Source organism: Elgaria multicarinata, chromosome 6 (genome assembly GCF_023053635.1).
Source record: "Elgaria multicarinata webbii isolate HBS135686 ecotype San Diego chromosome 6, rElgMul1.1.pri, whole genome shotgun sequence".
Lineage (NCBI taxonomy): Eukaryota > Metazoa > Chordata > Lepidosauria > Squamata > Anguidae > Elgaria > Elgaria multicarinata.
In genome coordinates, this window is record NC_086176.1 from 117,905,406 (window position 1) to 117,930,106 (window position 24,701).

At 46.3% G+C, this 24,701-nt stretch overlaps 1 protein-coding gene across 1 annotated transcript in view; it reads right to left on the minus strand.

Moving 5' to 3' along the window:
- Positions 1 to 24,701, minus strand: part of NOL6 (nucleolar protein 6) — an 83,903-nt gene that overhangs the window by 20,845 nt on the left and 38,357 nt on the right. The window contains exons 16-23 of the mRNA XM_063128311.1: positions 21,246 to 21,386; positions 19,374 to 19,491; positions 18,743 to 18,897; positions 16,835 to 16,998; positions 14,976 to 15,128; positions 12,840 to 12,937; positions 4,230 to 4,354; positions 879 to 968 (exon numbers count right to left, since the gene is read on the minus strand). Of these exons, the coding sequence (XP_062984381.1) occupies positions 879 to 968; positions 4,230 to 4,354; positions 12,840 to 12,937; positions 14,976 to 15,128; positions 16,835 to 16,998; positions 18,743 to 18,897; positions 19,374 to 19,491; positions 21,246 to 21,386 (1,044 nt within the window). The remainder of the gene's footprint in view (positions 1 to 878; positions 969 to 4,229; positions 4,355 to 12,839; positions 12,938 to 14,975; positions 15,129 to 16,834; positions 16,999 to 18,742; positions 18,898 to 19,373; positions 19,492 to 21,245; positions 21,387 to 24,701) is intronic.

Genomic DNA, 24,701 nt, shown 5'->3' on the forward strand with positions numbered 1-24,701 from the left:
TAATGCTGCACCTTCTCTGGGGTTCTCCAACAGCTACACAGCCCAAAAAAAGCTTTGCTTTGGAAAACTGTCAGATTAGGAAGAAATCCAAAACTACTCTTGCTCTGGAGAAGTGGTCAGGAAGCGAACCTATAGGCGAACCTATGGCTGACCATTAAACAAATGCTCATACTCCCACCACCACCACACACACCCTTTCCAAATAAAGCACCTTCCTAAAAAGATGTCGAATTTCCTCGCCCAGAAGGACCCTTTGTTTATAATTCGCAAACCAGTGGGTCATTATTACCAGGCCTCTGGGTTAGCGGACTCCAGAGGAGAGGAGGGTCAGGGACCAGAGTGGGAGGTTCCCTGGCAACCAACCTGACCCACACCCAGGCCAAGAAATGAGTAGCATGAGTAGATGACCGGTAACCACATACAACCACGTTCCATGCCACAGTTCTCCTCACTGAATACTAGCCAGGGAGCTGCCTGGGGGAGGGGAGGCAGCAAGAGAATGGAGTAAGAGATTCGATCTTCCTAAATTGATGCCCCCCGCCCCAAATCAGACCACCACCAACCGCAGACGGATGATCTCAGGAGTCTACGGGTTTAATCCCAGTGGAGGCAGGTGGCTCCGAGATCAGTGGGGCGATAAATCTGCTCCAGGTTTCAGTCTGAACTCTAAAGAAGCTCTAAAGATGCCTCCTTTAGGATTCTGACTGAAACCTGGAGTAGATTCAGTCTCTGAAGGGAGAGGCGGGTATAGTACACAGATAAAACGAATAGCTTGCCTAAAAGAGTTTATTGTTAAGGAAGAATTTGAGGCCAAGGGAGTCTTCTGCACCCTTGGAGCAACAGATGGGTTTGCGAGGACTCTTCCTTGAGAGGCTTACCTTCACGTCCTGGCTTCCCAGAGGTTCCATGAGCTGTTCCTCCAAAGCCCGAAGAGACTCCAGAGCCAACACAAGGAGACGCTGTAGGATCTGATGGGAGTGGACAAGGGACAGTTGAAATAAAGCAGAAAAACGGGCCTGATCAATGCTGGCGGAAGGCACTTGAGGGACCGGCGTAGGCCATCTATTTCCCTAATCATGAAATGAAAGAAATTGTACACTGCACCTACATGGTGACGTCCACTAAAATCATTAGGACGTCACAAAAAACCAAAAAATACAGGAGCAAAAAATAATAATTATGGTACAATTTGAGTGCGGCATGAACATTGAAGAGTAGCAAAACATTACACAACATGAACAGAACAGAAGTGGTGGTACGGCCGCTTTGGGGGGGAAAAGGCCCTCCCTGGACCCCCTGGACCTTAATAACTACAGACTAGTATCAAATCTTCCGTCTTTGGGCAAGGTGATAACTACAGACCAGTATCAAATATTAATAACTACAGACCAGTATCAAATCTTCCGTTTTGGGGCAAATCCGTTTTTGGTCAATTGCCTTCCACCTCCATGCAGTCTTGGATAATACAGATTTTCTAGACACATTTAAAACCGTCTTCAGGGCAGGATACAGAATTGAGATAGCTATGGCCGCCTTAGTGGATGATCTATGCTTGAGTATTGACAGGGGGAGTTTGTCCCTGCTGGTACTTCTGGGCCTCTCAGCGGGTTTTGATACCAAGGACCCTGGAATCCTTTTGGAATGCCGGGGTGGGTGGGTTTGAGAATCGGGGGCACTGCGCTCCAGTGGTTCCGGTCCTGCCTCTTGGATGGATTGCAGATGATGATGCTTGGGATAGTTGCTCTTCAAAAAAAGCAGCTGTTGTATGGTGTACCAAAACATGGCAGCCAGGATGGTCACCGGTACATCCAGGGGGGACCACATTACCCCTACATTTAAATCACTCCACTGGTTGCCATTTAGTTTCCGGGCAAAGTACAAATTGTTGGTCATTACCTTTAAAGCCCCACATGGTTTGGGTCCAGGTTGGGATCACCTTCTCCCATACAGTCCACCCTGCACACTCAGGTCCTCTGGGGCGAACTTACTCCATCCAGCCAAAACTAGGCTGACAACTGTTACCCAGGGGTCCTTTTCTTCTGCCGTCCCCAGACTATAAAATGGCCTGCCGGGAGAGATTCGCCAACTTAACTCTCTCTCTGAATTTAAGACAGCTTTTCCGGCAGGCCTACCCAGATGAATTTGAAACCTAATTATTTTTAAAGATATGTTGATTGTTATTTTGTTTTGGTTTTATATGCTCTTTTAATTAATTTTATGTATTTGATTTATATTTATTGTTGTACTGATGTTGTTCCATTCCTCGATCCAAAGGGAGAGGCCGGTAATAAATAAATAAATAAATAAATATTATTATAACAAGGCGCCATCCTATCCCCAATGCTGTTTAACATCTACATGAAACCGCTGGGAGAGATCATCCGGAGGCATGGGGCGGGGTGCTATCAGTATGCTGATGACACCCAAATATATTTCTCTGTGCCTTCAACAACAGCATCAGCTAAGGATAGTGTGTCTCCTCTGAATGAATGCTTGGAGGCGGTAATGGGCTGGATGAGGAAAAACAATCTGAAGGGAAAGGCGGGTAAGGAATAAAATTATTCTTATTCTTCTTATTATTATTATTACAAGGAAGGAGCCAATCCCATGTCTCCTGGGAGGACATTCCACAATTGGGGTGCTTCTACCAAAAAGGCCCCATCCTGAGTACCTGCCAAACTAGCCTCTCCAGGCGGTGTCACACATAACCGGGCCTCTGATGTTTGTAAATTACAGGCAGGTTCATGCAGGCGGGTGTAGTCCTTTAGGTATCCTGGCACCAAACAGCTTAGGACTTTGTTGGTCAAAGACCGCAGTTTGAATAATACACGGAAGCAAGCTGGAAGCCAGCAAAGTTGACCCAGGAGCAGTGTAATATGATGTACGAAGCGCACTCCTGACAAACAGCTAGCTGCCACGTTTTGCCCTAACTGTAATTTCTGAACAATTTTCAAAGGCAGCCTTATGATGCGCTGTTTGCAGTGATTTAAACACGAGGTGATTACAGCCCTGCTAAGAGAGCCATAACCTTTTGGAGACATGGAACGCAAGGGCATGCTATTACTTTCCGGGAGAACTTGCAAGGTTGGAGGCAGCACGGTCTAAAGACACTCTCGGTTGGTGTTCCTGCAGAAATTCCTTATTTCGTTTAGAATCATAGAATCTTAGAATAGCAGTGTTGGAAGGGGCCTACAAGGCCCTCGAGTCCAACCCCCTGCTCAATGCAGGAATCCACCCTAAAGCATCCCTGACAGATGGTTGTCCAGCTGCCTCTTGAAGGCCTCTGGTGTGGGAGAGCCCACAACCTCCCTAGGGAACTGATTCCATTGTCGTACTGCTCTAAAAGTCAGGAAGTTTTTCCTTTTGACCAGCTGGAATCTGGCTTCCTTTAACTTGAGCCCGTTATTCCTTTATCTTTGCACTTCTCACAATATCTGTGCAGGATTGCATTACTTCTTTCCTTGTAGGTTTTCAAGAAAATGTTGATCAGGTATTTCCTGCAGGTGCTTCAGGCACTGATGTGGTCAACCTGTGTGTGGGCTGTACCCATTTCAGACCATGAGTATATCTCAGTCTAACATGGTGGAATGCTCCTCCCTTCAAAAAAAAAATATCCCTGAACGTAGATAACTAGCATATCAGGGAGAACACAGACTAGAAACCTTTCCCATACATGCTAGTTTTCTATGTGCAGGAAACTGTTTTTGTAAGGAGGACAATTCCGTCAAGTGAGAGCCCATCTACAGTCTGAAACGGTACAGCCCACCCATGGATTTATCCTCTCTGTGAGAACTAGGCCTTTGGCTAAGCCAGCGAGTGACAAGACACTACAATTCTCTGGGAACCAAGGAAGCGCAAGTCATCATTTGCTGAAAAGATCATGGCTAAGTTGAAATGGGAACTCTGGCCACCAGATCCAGCTTTTTATTCACCACTGGCTATCCAACAGTGGCCCGTGCTGCTGAGGGAGGCACCTCTAGATCTGTTCAATTTTAGCAATGGGGAAAATCCACAGCACTTCAAAGGCGACAGATCAGAGGCAGAGGCATTCAAGAGGCGTTCAGGAGGCAGCTGGACAACCATCTGTCAAGGATGCTTTAGGGTGGATTCCTGCTTTAAGCAGGGGGTTGGACGCGATGGCCTTGTAGGCCCCTTCCAACTCTGCTATTCTATGATTCTATGAGATTTCACCTGGCCTGCAAAGACAAGAAAGCTGCAGCTCAGCTCACCTGTGCTGAAGGCCCGTCCTTCGTCCACATGGAGTTCTGCTGGTCTCTGGGAGTAGCGATGAACATGACAGGCAGCCGAGGCCGGGCAGCGACAAAACGGTTCCTGATCTCCACGTAATCTGCATCTGGATGCAAAAGACCCCAAAACAACACAAGGTCAGAGGCTGGGAAGGCGGAGGGCTCAACGTTCCCCTGGTGATCTCCCTCTACAACGATCGATGCAGGAGGAAGGGAAGGGCTGTAGCTCAGTGACAGAGTGTAGTTTTGCTTTCGCGACAGCACTTCAAATGTTCTGGCCCACAATTCTTCACCATTGGCCAAGCTGGCTGGGACAGCTGAGAGTGAAGAACATCAGAAGAGCCCCAAGGCTGGGCCAGACCAAGGGTCCATCTAGTCCAGCACTCTGTTCCGGCAGTGGCCAACCAGCCGTCAACAAGCAGGTCACGGTGCAACAGCACCCTCCCACCCATGTTCCCCAGCAACTGTGTGTGAAGGAAGACCTCCTTTTATCTGTCCTGAATCTCTCTCCAATCAGCTTCATGTTGTTGGCCCAAACAACCAGAGGGCCACAAATTGTCCATCCCCTCTAGGCCTTGTGTTGTTTTGGGGGTCTTCTGCATCCACGGATTACAGAAGTAGGCAACCTGACGTCATGCAGACGTTTGAACTGCAACTCTGCCCACTGGCCATGCTGGGTGTGGCTGATGGGAGTTGTAGGCCAGAACTGCTGGAGGGTGCCAGGGTGCCTACCTCTACCCCAGAACAAGGGAAAAATAGTCTCAGTCTCTCTCTCTCACACACACACGCACACACACACACATTCACACACCCAGCAGGCAGGAGCAGGAGCGTGCCATTCAAACCCCAACAGCATGGAAGAGAGATAGACGAAGGCACCCAGCAATATGGGCTGTTAAACAGATCCATATTAAAGTCTTGATTCAGTATCCTCATTCAACATGGTCTTAAAAACAGAAATCTTCTGGACTACACTGAATTCCGCAAGCCGTATTCACAAGGCCAATCAATCACATTTGGTCCTGCTACTTCAACTGAATAGTTGATTCTGCTTTTGCTAAGCATGGGCAGGGGGGCAGGAGAAAAGCAGGGGTATTAGACCCCCCATCCAACCCTCTGGATCATGAGGAATCAGAATCAGCCCCCTTTGCGGCTTCTCAGACTTCAGCAAGTTCTGTGCAGACTGCAAACGCATCCTTACAGCCCCGAAGGCGAGAACCTTGGTAAAAGTGAACACTGAGACTCTTAGAAAGCTAAATTCAATCAGATACATTAGCTGCTGAGTGGGGGACTTTTATTACATCTATGAATAAAGATAGTAATACACATCTAGTCCCAAAAGCCTTCAGAAACATTTGGTTTGCTTAAGATCTAATCATTCCTTTAAATACAGTGTCCATGTTTATATTGGCATGTTTAATAGCCCCTAAGATTTTTATTTTAACTTTCATAACTATGTTCTGTACTAATCTCCATAGTACAGAACATGCTAGTTTGGGGACAGGTTATTTGAAGGAACGCCTCCTCCCATATGTACCTGCCCGGACCTTAAGATCATCTACAGGGTCCCTTCTCCGTGAGCCCCTGCCAAAGGAAGTGAGGCAGGTGGCTACTAGGAGGAGGGCTTTCTCCGCTGTGGCACCCTGGTTGTGGAATGAGCTCCCCAGAGAGGTCCGCCTGGCGCCTACACTGTACTGCTTTCGTCACCAGCTGAAGACCTTTTTATTCTCTCAGTATTTTAACACTTAATTTTAACTTAAATTTAAATTTTACTGTTCTAACTCTGTATTTTAATCTTACATCAATTTTGCTGCGTGGTTTTATCCTGGTTGTGCTTTTGATACTGTATTTGGTATTTGTGTTTTTAACCTGTTGGTTGTTTTATTATGGTTTTAATTTTTGTGAACTGCCCAGAGAGCTTCGGTTATTGGGTGGTATAAAAATGTAATAATAAATAAATAAATAAATAAATTTGGTTGAATTACTGTGGAATATTTTTTTCTCTCCCCCTTTTTCTTTTTTTCTTTCCTGTATTTTTCTTTTGTCTCTCTCCCTTTGCATGTGTATATAATTTCTTGTGGAAAAAGAGGGGAAAAACACCACAAAAAGGCTATGAGAAAATGAGGCCGCTAGCTCTGGTGCTATGAAATGTCAAAAGAGGTTCCTTTATTTTTCTTATCTGAAATGCAAAAAAATGTTCAAAAAACATTTCAACCAAACTTTTACAAACGCTCAACTTTTCGGATCTGTGTGACTGCCGATGGAGACTGAACGAACGTGACTGCGGTCTTGTAAAAAAAAATACCTAAAAGGTTTCAAATTGATAATTACTTCGAAAAGTAATTCATTTCGTTGTACAGCTCCTGAGGAAGGATCTCCAGATCCAAAAAGCTGAGTGTTGGTACAAGTTTGGTTGAAAGTTTTTTGAACATTTTTTGCATTTTGGATAAGAAAAATAAAGGAACCTTTTGTGACATTTCATAGCACCAGAGCTAGCCTCCTCTTTTTCTCATAGCCTATATATTTTCTTGGTCATTTTCATTGTATTTCATGTGTATCGTCAATAAAATATTTATTTATTTGTTTATTTATTTATTTATTACATTTCTATACCGCCCAATAGCCAGAGCATTCTGGGCGGTTCACAAAAATTAAAAACATTCAAAGTATAAAACAACAGTATAAAACCATAATATAAAATACAATATAAAAGCTCAACCAGATAAAAACAGCAGCAGTGCAAAATTACAAATTTAAAACACCAACTTAAAATTGATTTATAGACTGTTAAAATGCTGGGAGAATAAAAAGGTCTTCACCTGGCATCTAAAGGCAGATAATGTAGGTGCCAAGCGACCCTCCTTAGGGAGCTCATTCCACTGCCGGGGTGCCACAGCAGAGAAGGCCCTTCTCCTCCTGGTAGCCACCTGCCTCACTTCCTTCGGCAGGGGCTCGTGGAGAAGGACCCCAGAGGATGACCTCAGGGTCTGGGCAGGTACATATGGGAGGAGGCGTTCCTTCAGATAGTCTGGTCCCAAGCCGTTTAGGGCTTTAAACGTTAAATGTTACAGCCATGAAGGCTAGGACCTTGGTAAAAGTGACCGCCGAGATTCTTAGAAAGCTAAATTCTGACTCAAAAGTTACGAACAGCAAAAGGACCAAAAAACCCACCAGATACATTAGCTGCTGAGTGGGGGGACTTTCATTACATATATGAATAAAGATAGTAATATACATCTAGTCCCAAAAGCCTTCACAAACATTTGGTTCGCTTAAGATCTAATCATTCCTTTAAATACAGCATCCATGTTTATATTGGCATGTGCAATACCCCCCTAAGATTTTAATTTTATCTTTCATGACTATGTTCTGTACTAAATCTCCATATGTTGTTTGAATTACTCTGGAATATATTTTTTCTCTCCCCTTTTTTCTCCCCCCCCCCCCCCTTTTGTCTCTCTCTTTGCATGTGTATATATTTTCTTGGTCATTTTCATTGTATTTTATGTATATTGCCAATAAAATATTTACAGCCACGAAGGCTAGAAACTTGGTAAAAGTGACCGCCGAGATTCTTAGAAAGTTAAATTCTGCACCAAGAATTGCAGTCCAGATTATCACTGCTAAGCTTCAGCCTCATAGGTATTTAAGCATGGGTAAAGGATTTTCTCGTCCTTTCTTGTGTCATCTGGAGCTCCTATGTCTGCAGGCACGTCTCCTTTAGTGCACCTGCTTTCGGTTTACGGCACAGAGAAGTCAGTCTCTGGAGGCCAGAGGCTGGGAACAATCATTTCTTGGAGTTGTGAGCTGAACCAGATAACCTTTGCTCTCGTCCGTCTCAGGATTTATATATCTGGGGGGGAAATGCAGCACTGCATCTTCTTGACTCCCTGATCTACGTGAGCAGCTACGCCAAGGGAGTTTCCTTTTGGAAGCGCCACGGCAAAATTAAATTACATTAGAGAGGTTCGCCTGGCACTTACGTTATTCTCTTTTCGATGCCAGGTGAAGACCTTTTTATTTCCCCAGTATTTTAACAGTTAATCGTCCTAGTCTTTTAACGTTGCTGTTTTAAAATCTGTATTTTAAATGTGTATTAATCTCTGCATTGCTGCTCAGTTTTATCCTGGTTGTGCTTTTATATTGTGCTTTTTATATTGTGGCTTGTTTTATACTGTGGGTTGTATTTGATGGTTTTAATTTTTGTGAACCGCCTGGAGAGCTTCGGCTATTGGGCGGCACAGAAATGCAATAAGTGAATAAATAAAATAATTTCTCATTTATTTCATTTCTGGCCCTCCCAAGAGCTGAAGCTCTCTGGGCTGTTCACAAAAACCACAAGGTGCAGCATAAAATATAGAAACTTAAAACCACAACATAAAAGTACAAGCAGCATTGTCTAGCTGTCACTCATTTGGGGAGGAGAAGGGGGGAATTACGGGCACAGATCCAGGATACTGGAGAAAAGTGAGGGTGGGAGGAGAACCCTACAGAAGCCATCCGGATGTGTTGCCTGGGGGATACTGGGAGTTGTAATCCAACACTTCTGGAGGACACCAGGTTGGAGAATGCTGCCCTACAGTGCCAAAGCTGAAACTAAACTATTCAAAACATGTTAAAGATCCACAGATGAGTGAGCTTTGAGCTGCCTCGGTTATTACAGAGGAGACGTAAGAAGGGCTTTGGGAGATCGAAGCTCAGTTTGCTTTACAGCCTCCTCCCACGTCTTTCAAAAGACATCTGTGTCGCCACAAGGTTGCATGATGGAAATAGTATTGTTTCAATAGACACGAGGCCTTGAGATGTACACAAACACTGGAGTATTATCGCTTTTCAAAATCAGAGAGTGAACAGGACGTTTGTTCTACAACAGTGTGATGTTGGCAGTGTCAAGGAGCACCTCAGATAGCTCTTTCAAGTTCTGATGGAAACCCAGAGCGGATTCTCGGCCCCACCGACATCAGATCCACCAGCCTCCAGTGGATGTGTATATGAAATGTCTAACAGGATGGAATTGGAACAATTAATATTCTTGCTTTGGAATCTGTACACCAGATACAGCAGGGGCAGGAAAGATAAAAGGAAGGCCTTCTTCACACAGTTCATAGTTCAGCTATGGAACTCACTACCACAAGATATGGTGATGGCCACCAATTTGGATGGCTATGAAAGGGGGTTGGATAAATTCCTGGAGGAGAAGGCTATCAATGGCTACTAGCCCTGATGCTTGTGTGCTCTCTCCAGTATCAGAGGCAGTAAGCCTGCATCCACGCCAGTTTCTGGGGCACATGGGTGGGAGGGTGGTGTTGCACTCATGCCTGCTTGCGGGTTTCCCATGGGCAGCTGGATGGCCTCGATATAAAGACAATACTGGGCTAGATGGACCCTTGGTCTGATCCAGCCTCACGGCTCTTCTTATGTTCTAACCTCATCTAGGCCTCATCTAGAGTATTGCGTCCAGTTCTGGGCTCCACAATTCAAGAAGGATGCAGACAAGCTGGAGCGTGTTCAGAGGAGGGCAACCAGGATGATCAGGGGTCTGGAAACAAAGCCCTATGAAGAGAGACTGAAAGAACTGGGCCTGTTTAGCCTGGAGAAGAGAAGATTGAGGGGAGACATGATAGCACTCTTCAAATACTAAAAAGGTTGTCACACAGAGGAGGGCCAGGATCTCTTCTCCATCATCCCAAAGTGCAGGACACAAAATAACGGGCTCAAGTTAAAGGAAGCCAGATTCCAGCTGGACATCAGGAAAAACTTCCTGACTGTTAGAGCAGTACGACCATGGAACCAGTTACCTAGGGAGGTTGTGGGCTCTCCCACACTAGAGGCCTTCAAGAGGCAGCTGGACAACCATCTGTCAGGGATGCTTTAAGGTGGATTCCTGCATTGAGCAAGGGGTTGGACTCGATGGCCTTGTAGTCCCCTTCCAACGCTACTATTCTATGATTCTAACCTCAGCCCCAGGGATCTGGCTTTCTTGGGGTCCCAATCCAATCCCCCAGGGTTTCCCAGATGGGGCCTCCTTCCCTGCAACCACTGATCGTTTGATGGTTTTCCTAGCTTTTCCACAGTTCCCCCGCCCCGCCCCATTCTTAAAGGTTGAAATACCTCTCCCTGAGGGTTAAGTGACTGCCAGTAAGAGCTTTAAGCCACAATAGTCTTTGATTTTTTTTGGCTGCACCCCATTTGCATTTGGCCCGCCCACTATTGGAATGCGGCCCCTGAGAGCTTCTCCAAAATTGGATTTGGTCCTTGGGCTGAAAGAAGGCTGAAGAAGGTCCCCAACTCCCATGATTGAGGGGTTTTTTATCCTTTAGGACAGCCTTCCTCAACCTGGGGCGCTCCAGATGTGTTGGACTACAACTCCCAGAATGCCCCAGCCAGCTGGCTGGGGCATTCTGGGAGATGCAGTCCAACACATCTGGAGCGCCCCAGGTTGAGGAAGGCTGCTTTAGGACATCTTTGATTCTGTAGAGATCCTGGTCTTCCCATCTCTGCACGGCTGGCCGTTTTACCAGAACTCGGGTTTCATTAGAACTCTGTTCTTTTTTAAAAAAAATAGTTGTTCTTAAAAAACTATAAAGCAGCCGGTAGAAAGAAGTTAAATTATAAATTATGGAAACTGGGTTTCTGAGCAAATCCATAAAAAGCCAAGATTGAGTATCTCTATTTTGTATTAAATGGACTAAGTTTCGCAAGAATCTTTGCAGAGAGTTCTCTGGAATTTTAACCAGTCAAAGGAAGCAGATGAATCTGGCACTTTTTTTGACCGGACCAACTAATGTTCAAAGTGCTGTAAGGTTCTACGTTTTACGCAACTCTCTTTCAAAACAAATTTGTAGTAGGATTCAGGATGGACAGAAAGAAATACTCCCTCTCAAAGCACATAAATTAGCTTGTATAATTCATTAGATGTTGCAACAAAAAGAAGCTTACAGCTAAAGTAGGTATGATACAGTAAATTGATGAACAGGATCTCCCACACAGGATCTCCTGAGGGATGGGGTGGGGTGGGGTGGAGAGGGAAATTTTAAATTATGAAAATGGTGCTGATAGGAGGGTGTTCACCACCACCACTCCTGCACGCACATAGACAATGCTATGGTCCCAATCCAAAACTCCCTCCGCAACTGCTATTAATATCCTGTTCATATAGATTTTGGTTCCAAGAGTGCCATTTTTTTTAATTTAAAAAAAAGGATAGGCAAATTCAAAGGAGTCTCAAGAGTACTCAACCAACAGCCATTAGCCAGGACAGATAATTGGAAACTCATTTTTTCTCCCTCTCCCATAATACTAGAACCCAGTGGGGTCATATCCCATGAAGCTGATGGGTGGGAGATTCAGGACAGTTAAAAGGAAGGACTTCTTCACACAGCACAGGGTTAAACTCTGGAACTCACTACCACAAGATGTAGTGACGGCCACCCATTTGGACGGGCTTAAAAGGGGGTTGGATAAATTCTTGGAGGAGAAGGGTATCAATAGCTACTAGTCCTGATGGCTAAGTGCTAGCTACTTCCAGTATCAGAGGTATACCCTAATTTATTTATTTATTTATTACACTTATATACTGCCCCCATAGCCAGAGCTCTCTGGGCGGTTTACAGAAATTCTAAAATTGAGATAAAAACAAGTATACAAAATTTAAAATTTTAAAACACAGAACATACACACATAAAGCATTAAAAACCGTTAAAAAAATTTAAACATGTGGGTGATTAAGATGTGCTGCCGTATGCCTGGGCAAAGAGGAAAGTCTTAACCTGGCGCCGGAAAGATAGTAGCGTTGGCGCCAGGCGAGCCTTGTCAGGGAGATCATTCCATAGTCTGGGGGCCGCCACCGAAAAGGCCCTGTCCATGTTTGCTGAGGAACATGGGTGGGAGGGTGCTGTTGCACCATCCACAGCCGGTTGGCCACTGTGCAAATAGAGGGCTAGACTAGATAGACCCTTGGTCTGATCCAGCATTATGCTCTTATGTACAATGGTCATGGGTTGGGTCTAGATTTAGTCAGAGGACGCCCACTGACAACAATGGCACTTAAATTAGTCATGATTGTCCCACAGATTTCAATGGGTCTATTCAAAGCATGACTAAACCTGGATCCAATCCATTATCTCTCTGAATGCCAGATATTGGGGACCCTCCCCACAAAAATGGGAGTGCCTCACCCATCCACCCACCTCATGCCCAGCCTGTAACCTTCCAGGCGCATCTGTCTGGCTATTACTGGAGAAGGAACATGGGATCCCACAAACCAATGGTTCTGTTCAAAGTAATTGATTATACACGCTTAGGGTGCAGTGAAATCAAATGTTCTTTAAAACAAAAGAAGCAGGAAGGATTTTGAGCAGCAACGGTACAAATAGGATTACAAGCCACCTGGCTTTGCTGCGAAGGATCGGGTAACAAAATCCCTTGGAAACAAGGTGCAGGAATCCAGGGAACATTCATAAACGGTGGCGCAATGTGGTTTTCCGCCTTTTGTGCTTTTTGAGACAAGTCCACACAAGGGAATCTCGGGGGAGGGAGCTCACCACCCCCCAGCCCTCAAACGTCCCTCACAGTTCCCTCATCCCCACTCACCTTTGAGTTCGCCATTTAGGTTCACCACCAAGGGGCTGTTCTTCCAGTCAAAGGAAGTGAGCAGGTGAAGGAAGCGAAGGAAACCCACCTGAGGAGAGCTGTGAGGAGGGGGAGAAAGGCGTGAGAGGGGGAGGGAGGAAGCACACACCCCCACCCCGCCCTGTCACAGGCTGAGAAAACCTCTGACAAAACTTCGTTCTTGTGACGAATGGGGATTTTTAAAAAAAGGCAGAGGAGGTTCAGAGGAGGGCAACCAGGATGATCGGGGGTCTGGATTATTATTATTATTATTATTATTATTATTATTATTATTATTATTATTATTATTATTATTATTATTATTAATATAGCACCATCAATGTACATTGATGGAAACAAAGCCCTATGAGGAGAGACTGAAAGGACTGGGCATGTTTAGCCCAGAGAAGAGGAGATTGAGGGGAGACATGATAGAACTCTTCAAGGACTTGACAGGTTGTCACACAGAGGAGGGCCAGGATCTCTTCTCGATCCTCCCAGAGTGCAGGACATGGAATAATGGGAAGTTACAGGAAGCCAGATTGTGGCTGGACAACAGGAAAAACTTCCTGATGGTTAGAGCAGTATGACAATGGAACCAATGACCTAGGGAGGTCATGGGCTCTCCCATACTAGAGGCCTTCAAGAGGCGGTGGGACAAACGTCTGTCAGGGATGCTTTAAGGTGGATTCCTGCATGAGCAGGGGCTTGGACCTGATGGCCTTATAGGACCCTTCCAACTCTGCTATTCTATGATTTTATGACACACTTACAGGGCAATCTGATGCATATTTACTTAAAAGTAATCCTAACTGTGTTGAGTGGTACTTATGCCCGGACTGCAATCTACAGCTATCGTTCATACAGAGCAGGGGTGGGCAACTCAGGGCCCTCCAGGCCTTCTGGTCTACAGCTTGCATCATCCCTCACTATTGGCTACGTTGCCTAATACAAGTTGGGGGTCAAAACAACTGGAGGGCCACCAGTCACTCACCCCGATACAGAGAAACAGTGGAGAGGGAACTCTCCTCTAGAAATCCCCACTTTTGTCATATATGGATAGGAACATCTCTTCAATGATGATGATGATGATAATGATAATGAAGATACTTACCATGGACGCACCAACGTTTACACAGTTATGAGCCAGGGTTGGTGTAGTGGAGAGAGCGTTCGGTCCAGACTGAGTTAGGCTGCAATCTGTACCCTGGGAGTACAGATTACCTGGGAGTAAGCCCCACTGAACTGAGTGGGACTTACTTCAGAGGAGGCATACCCAGGATTGCACTGTTAGCCAATCTTCATACCAACTGAACTCAATGAGTTAACTTCAATCCCATTGATTTCAATGGGAACTAAGCACAACTAATTTATACTGCAATCCTATGCAACTTTGCTCGGACGTATTGCTCAGAAGTAAGCCACGCTGAGTTCAATGGGAATTCCTCCTAGGGAAGTGTACATAGGATTGCAGCCTTACTCTGGATCCAATCCAGAGGGCCCTTTGTGGATCGAAGGGTCCTGGGTTCAAATCGAAACCAAGCAACAAGGCCATTCCGTCATCTTAGGCCAGCTAGACACTCTCACCTCAACATATCTTGCTGGGCCATCATGACATCAAACTCCTTCCATTTAAAGTATGGATGGGGAACCTGTGGACTCCATTTCCCATCAGCCCCAAGCAGCATGGTCAATGGGAGTTGTAGTCTAGCAACATCCGGCAGGCTACAGGTTCTCTCACCCCTGGTTTAAAGTAATGCCTACCTACTCCAGCCTCTCCCAACCAACCGGGTGCCCTTCAAATGTGTGGCACTGCAAGGCCCAACATGCTTGCTTTGGGATGCTGGGCATTGTAGTACCACACATCTGGAGATCACCAGGTTGGGGAAAGCTGAGCTATGTCACCGCCCCAGACAGAATGTTGGACTAAAGTAGGCCCGGTCTGATCCAGCAAGGCACCTTGCTTGGGGCATGATCCCACATTTGGGGAAGCCGACAAGCAGGACACAGAGTCAGCAGCCCTCTGCTGCTCTTGTCCGCAGACCCTGACGCTCATGGGCAGACTCTTGCCAGACGTGGAGATCCGGGATGAGCCCTGCCCAGGGCCTGGCCTCTTACCTGGGTGCGGTGAACGGCGCTGGGCACAGGAAGAGGAAGGCCGCCAGTAAATCCACGCACTCCTCCGAGAGGCTGTCGCTCAGGAGCTGAGCGCTGACCCAGCGTTTGGCGAGCCGGCTGGTGCCGCTGAAAGCGGGGTTTTGCTGCTGGAGGCTGCAGGGAGAAGGAGCGACACAGTCAGAGACGTGGTTCCCGCATCTGTCAGGACGGATGTCCTGCACCGTCCAAACAGGGGTGACAGACCCAGGGAGAGGTTTCATCTCTCTGATGAATGTCATGCGCCGAGGGTTAAAAGATGGCTTCTCTGCCAAAGGGTGGCTACAGGTGGCGACATGCCAGATTTGCATTCCTTAATGGTGGACATCATGACCTATCAGACAAAGGGGGAAACTTTCAACCAATGGAGCATCGAATGGATACTCTTGTTTTTATACTCTTGTTTTTATGTTTCTGATGGTTTTTAAATTTTGTATACTTTTTCATGTTTACTGTTTTAACTTTGGTGAACCACCCAGAGAACTTCAGCTGTGGGGCGGTATATAAATGTAATACAGTGTTGGACTGGGAGTTGGGAGATCCAGGTTCTAGTTCCCACTCGGCCATGGAAACCCACTGGGTGACTTTGGGCCAGTCACAGACTCTCAGCCCAACCTACCTCACAGGGTTGTTGTTGTGAGGATAAAATGGAGAGGAGGAGGAGAATTATGTATGCCGCCTTGGGTTCCTTGAAGGAAAAAAGGCAGGGTATTTCTGGGCGCAAAGATTACTGCAGACGCTGACTGCAGCCAGGAAATCAGAAGACGTTTATTTCTTGGGAGGAGAGCAATGACAAATCTTGATAAAATAGTTAAGAGCAGAGACACCACACTGACAACTAAGGTCCGCATAGTTAAAGCAATGGTATTCCCCGTAGTAACCTATGGCTGCGAGAGCTGGACCATAAGGAAGGCTGAGCGAAGGAAGATAGATGCTTTTGAACTGTGGTGTTGGAGGACAATTCTGAGAGTGCCTTGGACTGCAAGAAGATCAAACCAGTCCATACTCCAGGAAATAAAGCCAAACTGCTCACTTGAGGGAATGGTATTAAAGGCAAAACTGAAGTACTTTGGCCACATCATGAGAAGACAGGATACCCTGGAGAAGAGGCTGATGCTAGGGAAAGTGGAAGGCAAAAGGAAGAGGGGCCGACCAAGGGCAAGATGGATGGATGATATTCTGGAGGTGACAGACTTGACCTTGGGGGAGCTAGGGGTGGCAACAGCTGACAAAAAGCTCTGGCGTGGGCTGGTCCATGAAGTCACGAAGAGTCGGAAGCAACTGAATGAATAAACAACAACAATAAATGCAATAATAAATAAATAAACAAGCATAGGATTGGACCCTAAAAGGCTAATCTGAAGAGACGTATCTTAAACCCCTTTCTGCAAGCCAAGACACTGGGAGCCAGTCGTAATTCTCAGGGAAGCTCAGTCCACTGTTTAGGAGCAACACAGTTGCCCTCAGAAGACTCTCTCCAGCGGATTTGGACAGGGTCATAGCAAGACAAGCGGTCCCTTAGAGAGCCAGGCCCTAAGCCCAGCAGAGTTTTAAAGGTTAAACCAACACCTTGGACTTGGATTGAGCCTAGAAAAGGAATCAGCAGCCACTGCAGGTCTTTTACGACACGTGCAATAAAGTCCCAATACCATGCACAGCTTAGCAGCACAGCTGCCGAATTTTGCACCAACAGAAGTTTCAGGACAGTATTCAGGGGTTGCCCCACGTAGAGCACATTGCAGCAGTCAAAGCATGATGTAACATAGGCACAGGTAACTGTTGCCAAATCAGCCTTGGCTGACCCAGGGGGGTTCAATTCTTACCCATGGAGAGAGCTGGTCAGGTACGGCAAATGCAGCGTCTCCAGTTCCAGCTGTTGGGACTCTGGGTTGTCCTGGTATTTCAGCATCCCTTCGGGGGTGACCACCTCCTTCAGGATCTGAGGTTCCCGGTGGTAGGCCACTTGGAGACGGAAGACATAGCCATCCTGAGGAACAAACAACAGAATCATAGAATAGTAGAGTTGGGAGGGGCCTATAAGGCCATGGAGTCCAACCCCCTGCTCAATGCAGGAATCCACCCTAAAGCATCCCTGACAGTCCAGCTGCCTCTTGAAGGCCTCTAGTGTAGGAGAGCCCACAACTTCCTAGGTCATTGGACCCATTGTCGTACTGCTCTAACAGTCAGGAAGTTTTTCCTGATGCCCAGCCGCAATCTGGCTTCCTTTAACTTGAGCCCCTTATTCCGTGTCCTGCACTCTGGGAGGATCGAGAAGAGATCCTGGCCCTCCTCTGTGTGACAACCTTGCAAGTCCTTGAAGAGTGCTATCATGTCTCCCTCAATCTTCTCTTCTCCAGACTAAAAATGCCCAGTTCTTTCAGTCTCTCCTCATAGGGCTTTGTTTCCAGACCCCTGATCATCCTCGTTGCCCTCCTCTGAACACGCCATACGATGCCCATAACACATATTATAGACTGACGACTATAATATGCATCAGCAGTTGTGAGCACAGAACTGGATGTGTGGACTAAGTAGTGCTGTCGTTCAATGAAAAAATATTGCACGAATTTTAGTTGATTAATCCACTCACTAAGTAATTAAATCTCAAAAACCGAAGTTCAGAAGAAGAAACAACCGTTGGTTTTTAGATCATCTATGTCACAGCAGTCACTTTCTTACAATGGGATGGACAGAAAATACATCTGCTTGGACTTCAACCCCCAGCATCCCTGGCCACTAGTCATGCTTGCTTGCTTATTTATTTATTTATTTATTTATTTATTTATTACATTTTTATACTGCCCAATTGCCGAAGCTCTCTGCAGGCCTTCTGGCAGATGAAGTCCAAAACATCTGAAGATCCACTTTCTGCTCACACCTGCCCTATCTTAGAAGAGGCATCCCCTTCTTTATGAGACAGAAGGAGGAATGTCTCTTCAAACAGAGCGCCTCTCACCGGTTTTCTTGTTTGTTTTTGTTTCACGGAAAATAATCCAGCATTTTGGGGGAGGGGGAATCAGATTTTTTAAAATCAACCAAAATCAGATGGCTCCAGGGCTGCAACATTTAAATGATGAACAGGAGGTGAGCGTTCATCCTTCCAAATGTTCTAATATCAGTCTTTTAGCTGTCAAAAGGGAGCGGAGGATCCATTTACCCTGGCTAGGTAAATAATTTAAAAGAGTGTGTACATCACTGAATATTAAAGACTGTTCCAGTACAACATTTATCCATGTAACAGCCTCCTCCCAAAAAGAAGCAACTACTGGACATTGCCAAAACATATGTTTAAAAGAAGCATCAGCTGTATTGAATCCGCTTTAGGGTGGATTCCTGCATTGAGCAGGGGGTTGGACTTGATGGCCTTGTAGGCCCCTTCCAACTCTGCTATTCTATGATTCTATGACCAGCATTTAGCTGAATTAGACAATGCCTTATTAAAGGGAGGTTGCAGTGTCCAACAGACACAAAAAAAATCTCCTGAGTAAGACGCAGCCTGAGATCCATAGACGCGACAGGCAGATGCCAAAGTGGCGATCCATTGATTAGGCATTTTATGGTGGCGCCCACAGCAGTTTGATGAATTCCCAAATGTGCCCGTGGTTCCAAAAAGGTTGGGCATCCCTGGTGTTGAGCTAGCAGGCCCTGGTCATAATAAACGAAATAATGGCTTGCAAGAACAGAAAAGGATTTCTGGGTGCCTGCAGTCACACACATTCCAGCAGCCTTACCTTATACACATCTGTGTGGGTGGGGGAAGCCCGGCACAGCAGCTGGTGTTGTTGCCGTAGGAGTTCTGCCAGCCGCACCTGGAAGGCGGCCTTGACGCGCTTGATGGCTTCCTTGTCCTGGGGCCACTGGCCGCTCCCCTCCATGTGACACATCACTGCAGGAAGACGGTGGAGTTAACAGGAGGAACCGGGAGTGACAGAGAATTAAGGAGGTGGCAGGTCAAGGGCGTAAGAAGAGCCCTGTTGGACCAGACCAAAGTCCTAGCTCAGCCCTCCAGATGTGTGGGACTCCCACTTGCATAATCCCCAGCCAGCATGGCCATTGTTGGCATAGTTGTTGGGAGAGTCAACACAAGAAAAATTGCCAAGCACTTAGCAAGTGAAATGTTGCTCTATAACAGGGTTGACCCACTTGTTACAGAGCAAAAGTGGTTTGGCCTACAACTCCCATCAGCCCTGGCGAGCATAGCCAATGGTGAGGGATCATGGGAGTTGCAGCCCAAAACATTTGGAAGGCCACAAGTTGCTCACCCCTGCTCCTTGAAATAAAGTAGCAGCACAGGTCTCCAGCAGGCCCTCCACCACCCGCCCTCTACTCTGAGAAAACGCTGTCCCAATAACCCATCCTTGCCTTTCATGGGGGCTAAATAAGCTGGACAAGGCTTCTCCACCAAGGGCAGGAGCGACTCTCGATCCTTGATCCGGGCATGGTAGGCGTAATCAGGTTTCAGGGGCACCGGAGGGAAAACCTAGGAAGCAATCAGAAAGGAAGGTAAACCAAAGAAGGAAAACGGCTCTTCTGGACACCTCGACCCCAAATGCTCTGACTTTAACAGAGGAAGACAGATCCTCTATAATAGAAGTATAGCTTCCAAATCACGTGAGGTACTGAACAACAAGAACAACAACAGTTTATTTCGGTCAAATAATTCCTCTCTATTCGGCCCTGGTTAGGCCTCATCTAGAGTATTGCGTCCAGTTCTGGGCTCCACAATTCAAGAAGGACGCAGACAAGCTGGAGCGTGTTCAGAGGAGGGCAACCAGGATGATCAGGGGTCTGGAAACAAAGCCCCATGAAGAGAGACTGAAAGAACTGGGCATGTTTAGCCTGGAGAAGAGAAGATTGAGGAGAGACATGAGAGCACTCTTCAAATACTTGAAAGGTTGTCACACAGAGGAGGGCCAGGATCTCTTCTCGATCCTCCCAAAGTGCAGGACACGGAATAACGGGCTCAAGTTAAAGGAAGCCAGATTCCAGCTGGACATCAGGAAAAACTTCCTGACCGTTAGAGCAGTACGGCAATGGAATCAGTTACCTAGGGAGGTTGTGGGCTCTCCCACACTAGAGGCCTTCAAGAGGCAGCTGGACAACCCTCTGTTAGGGATGCTTTAGGGTGGATTCCTGCATTGGGCAGGGGGTTGGACTCGATGGCCTTGTAGGCCCCTTCCAACTCTGCTATTCTATGATTCTATGATTCTAAGAGCTGGATAAAAGCTACTAATGGGAAAGAACCAACGGCGTCACGGCACGAGTGCTACTGACATTGTGCTAGAGTAACGTCAATAGCGTTAGAGCGACAGGAGAAATCTGCTGTGCTAACAAGCACTATTGACATTTCACTAATTTTTCCATTGCTTACGCTAGCAATAGCACAATGTCAATAGAACTGGCTCTTTTTGGCCTTCCTGGTTTGGGGCTGATAGGTGAACGCTACATTTCAAAGGCCTTCTCTGTTGAATATGGAGAGCCTACATTGACCTCTGCTGGACAAGGCCAGAAGTCCAGCCAGCCCAGCAGTCTCTCTCCAACAGCAGCCAGGTACATAGAAACTCAGAAGGAAGGCATGGGGACGATGGTGCTCCTTGAGAGTTGGTACCCAGCACCTTGTCTTCAGAGAAGGGCAACCAGGATGATCAGGGGTCTGGAAACCAAGCCCTATGAGGAGAGACTGAAAGAACTGGGCATGTTTAGCCTGGAGAAGAGAAGATTGAGGGGAGACATGATAGCGCTCTTCAAATACTTAAAAGGTTGTCCCACAGAGGAGGGCCAGGATCTCTTCTCGATCCTCCCAGAGTGCAGGACACAGAATAACGGGCTCAAGTGAAAGGAAGCCAGATTCCAGATGGACATCAGGAAAAACTTCCTGATTGTTAGAGCAGTATGACAATGGAACCAGTTACCTAGGGAGGTTGTGGGCTCTCCCACACTAGAGGCCTTCAAGAGGCAGCTGGACAACCATCTGTCAGGGATGCTTTAGGGTGGATTCCTGCATTGAGCAGGGGGTTGGACTCGATGGCCTTGTAGGCCCCTTCCAACTCTACTATTCTATGAATACTCCCCCTGAATAATTTAGCTAATAATCGTGGAGAGACTGTTTCTCTTCCATTAACTGGCCCGATCTCCATGCTTTGAAGTGGAAAGTTCTCTAAGGGGCCAATCCTATGCATATTTAGACAGAAAAAAAATCGTAAAACCCCCAGTCATAAAACTCCCACCACTCACGTCTGTGAATCTAAGAGCTGGGTGGGCCCCCTGTACAGCTGTGACGGTCAGCGGCAGCCCCTCCAGGTTCCACAGCTTGCGGCTCAGGTCATCGTAGGAACGGACGAGGCTCACCATCTCCTCTTCGCCAGTACCCGCTGCCTGCAGAAGATCCCGGAGAAACAAGCAGAGAAAGAAATCTTAGCGGCCCAAACCCAGCAGTGGTCCAGGAAGTCGGTCGCCCCACCGCAAAAACAGATAAAGAAAGGAATAGAAAAGTCCTGATAAAACGATAGAAATCTTTTCTTTCTAGTTCTCTATATTCCGGGCCACAAATACTGCACCCAAACGGTGCCATTAAAACGAACAAGATGGCGCCTAGTTATTCACCAGCCTCACCCTGCGCTGCGATCGTCTCTGGGTGCGAAAAGAATCGCCTGAAAATTGGCAAAACCCCTTTTTGGTCTTTGAAAACTAAGTTTTGCTTTCTGGTCCTTTTCAGGTGGATTATGTTGCCGTGCTATTCGTTTTTACGGATGTTTTACTATTATTATTGCTGTTGTTTTAATCTGTGAACTGCTTTTCAAAAAGCATCACATAAAGGATTTTAAAAAAATAGACCGGTAACGTCCTCGTTGAGAGGCAGCCTACCTTTGAGCTCCAGGTGCTGGGGACGAGCAATAGGACAGGACAGGCACCTATATTCCCTGTTTATTGGCTCTCCACACATCAGGTAGCTCTTTTAGAGTCCTGACTGAAACCCGGAGCTGATTCACTACCTCACTGACATTGGAGCCACCAGCCGCCACTGGCCTGACTGCTTTGAACATAAGAACATAAGAAATGCCTTGACGCTGGATCAGACCAAGGGTCCATCTAGTCCAGCATTCTGTTCACACGGTGGCCAAACAGCCATCGGCCAGGGATGAACAAGCAGGACGTGGTGCAACAGCACCCTCCCGCCCATGTTCCCCAGCAACTGGTGCACACAGGCTTATTGCCTTGAATACTGGAGATAGCACACAACCATCAGGGCTAGTAGCCATGGATAGCCTTTGCCTCCAGGAATTTATCCAACTCCCTTTTAAAGCCATCCAGATTGGTGGCCATCACTACATCTTGGGGCAGTGAGTTCCATAATCTAACTATGCACTGTGTGAAGAAGTCCTTCCTTTTATTTGTCCTGCATCTCCCACCCATCAGCTTCATGGGATGACCCCATGGGGTTCTAGTATTTTCAGAGAGGGAGAAAAATGTCTCCCTATCCTATCTTCGTACATTTGGAAGGAGAATTCAGACTCCTGATGATGCAACACCCTCAGCCTCATGGAATAGGCCAGGGCTTACGTGCTTCACCTCCTTATTTCTGGACCTGCACCTTGTCATGGAGAATGAGCTAGGTCTCTTCTCCCCAGCCTCCTCCAACCTGGTTCCCTCCAGATCTTTTGGACTACAACTCCCAGCATTCATGATAATTAGCCAAAACATCTGGATGGAGACAGGGTTGCGAAGGTGGTATTAGACATTCTTCCTCTTCACCTGTTCCTAGTTCCTTTCTTCTAAGAGCCAAGCGATGTGCTACATTAACCACATGGGGGTGTAGCTCAGCTTATTATTATTATTATTATTATTATTTACATTTTTATATTGCCCATCAACCGACGCTCTCTGGGCAGTGCTCAACCAAAAACCATAAAATATAACAAGTACAAATGTACCTAAGGTCATCCTCAGGGGTCCTTCTCCACAAGCCCCTGCCAAAGGAAGTGAGGCAGGTGGCTACCAGAAGGAGCAGGGCCTTCTCTGCTGTGGCACCCCGGCTGTGGAATGAGCTCCCTAAGGAGGTTCGCTTGGCACCTGCATTACATGCTTTTAGATGCCAGGTGAAGACCTTTTTATTCTCCCAGCATTTTAACAGTCTATAAATAAATTTTAACTTGGTGTTTTAAATTTGTAATTTTGCATTGCTGCTGTTTTTATCTGGTTGAGCTTTTATACTGTATTTTATATTATGGTTTGATACTGTTGTTTTATAGTTTGAATGTTTTTAATTTTTGTGAACCGCCCAGAGAGCTCCAGCTATTGGGCGGTATAGAAATGTAATAAATAAATCCAAATTTAAAACATTAAAAAAGTTTAAAAGGTAATATAAAAACCAGCTACATTACTCCAGTAATGTCCCCAATTAGGTTCAGGATCACTGCGCTTCAGGAGAGGAGGATTAAACCTTTCGCCGCTTCCCCTAGACACCTTTTGCAGGGAAGAGGAGGGACGGTTATCAAAAGGGAGAGGAAAAATCTCTCTTGACAACAATTGAGATTTTTTCTTTTGTTAACCCTCCTATGGAGGAAGGTTTTCAGGAAGCAAACAGTGTGGGGAGAGCAAGTTTAATCCTCTCCCAGAGCATGGCGGTCCTCATCCAAATGAGGGATGTGGACACCTACAATAGAGTAAACAAAAAGATAACGCTGAGTTTTTTGGCTCTCAGTTAGCTTCCTTATGGCCACAATAATATAGCGGCAGACAAGAATTGGATAATATCAAAGCTGGATGACAAGAATGGGGGAATAATTCAGACTAAAGTACATTTTAGCAAAATCTAAGAAAATGATTATTGTAAATAGTCTGTATGGCAGGAAACAGCAACTGACAGTACACATGTGCAGTGAATTTCATAGGTTGCCAACCCAAGAAAGATAACTTATAGGATCTATTATTACAGATAAATACATTGATCCAGATTATGGCACGAGAGAGATCTTGTTTGGTTCCACTCAATCTGGAGCAGTTCTCAAGGATATCTTTCAAACACCTGTCCCTGGGATCATTATATAGGGTAGAATATCAACTCTAGCGTACAAAATCTTCCATTTACCCCTGCTAACAAACAGGGTCGATCAGCCAGAATATCAGCGTACTCCTTGTTGGAGTAACCCAAAGGCAGGGTCTTCTGTCTGGCTGCCGAAAGAGAGGTAGAAGGCTGTCTTCCTCACAGACAGTGCCCAGATGTGTAAGGAGACGACACAACGCGCACATGGGGTGGAATCGGGGCAGAACAGGATGCCACGTGCCTGTTTTATGAGCGCATCCTGGTTGCTCAGGAGAAATCCTGGATTTCAGCTGCTCACTTGCCCAACGCAGATCACAATGGAGCCCTTGGAAATACCATAGATTAGAGGCGCCACCACTAGGCCAACCTAGCCATTGTAAATTGAAGTTATACCCCACTGACACAATCTGCACTGCCCTTCACATGAGAATAAAAGGGGCTAAACTAGATGAAATGTTAAATTTGTGAATTCATTTCATGTGATGTCTGCTTTTTGTTCTTTCAATAGCAGTTGTATTGGCCCCCTTATCAAAATCAGGACCGTGGCGTGAGGAAAAGGACCCTGCAGGCCTATTCGGGCCCACGGAGGGTTGCACACCCTCCATGGGTTCCACCCCCTTCCGCAAGCCCCACCCCTTGCCTGGATG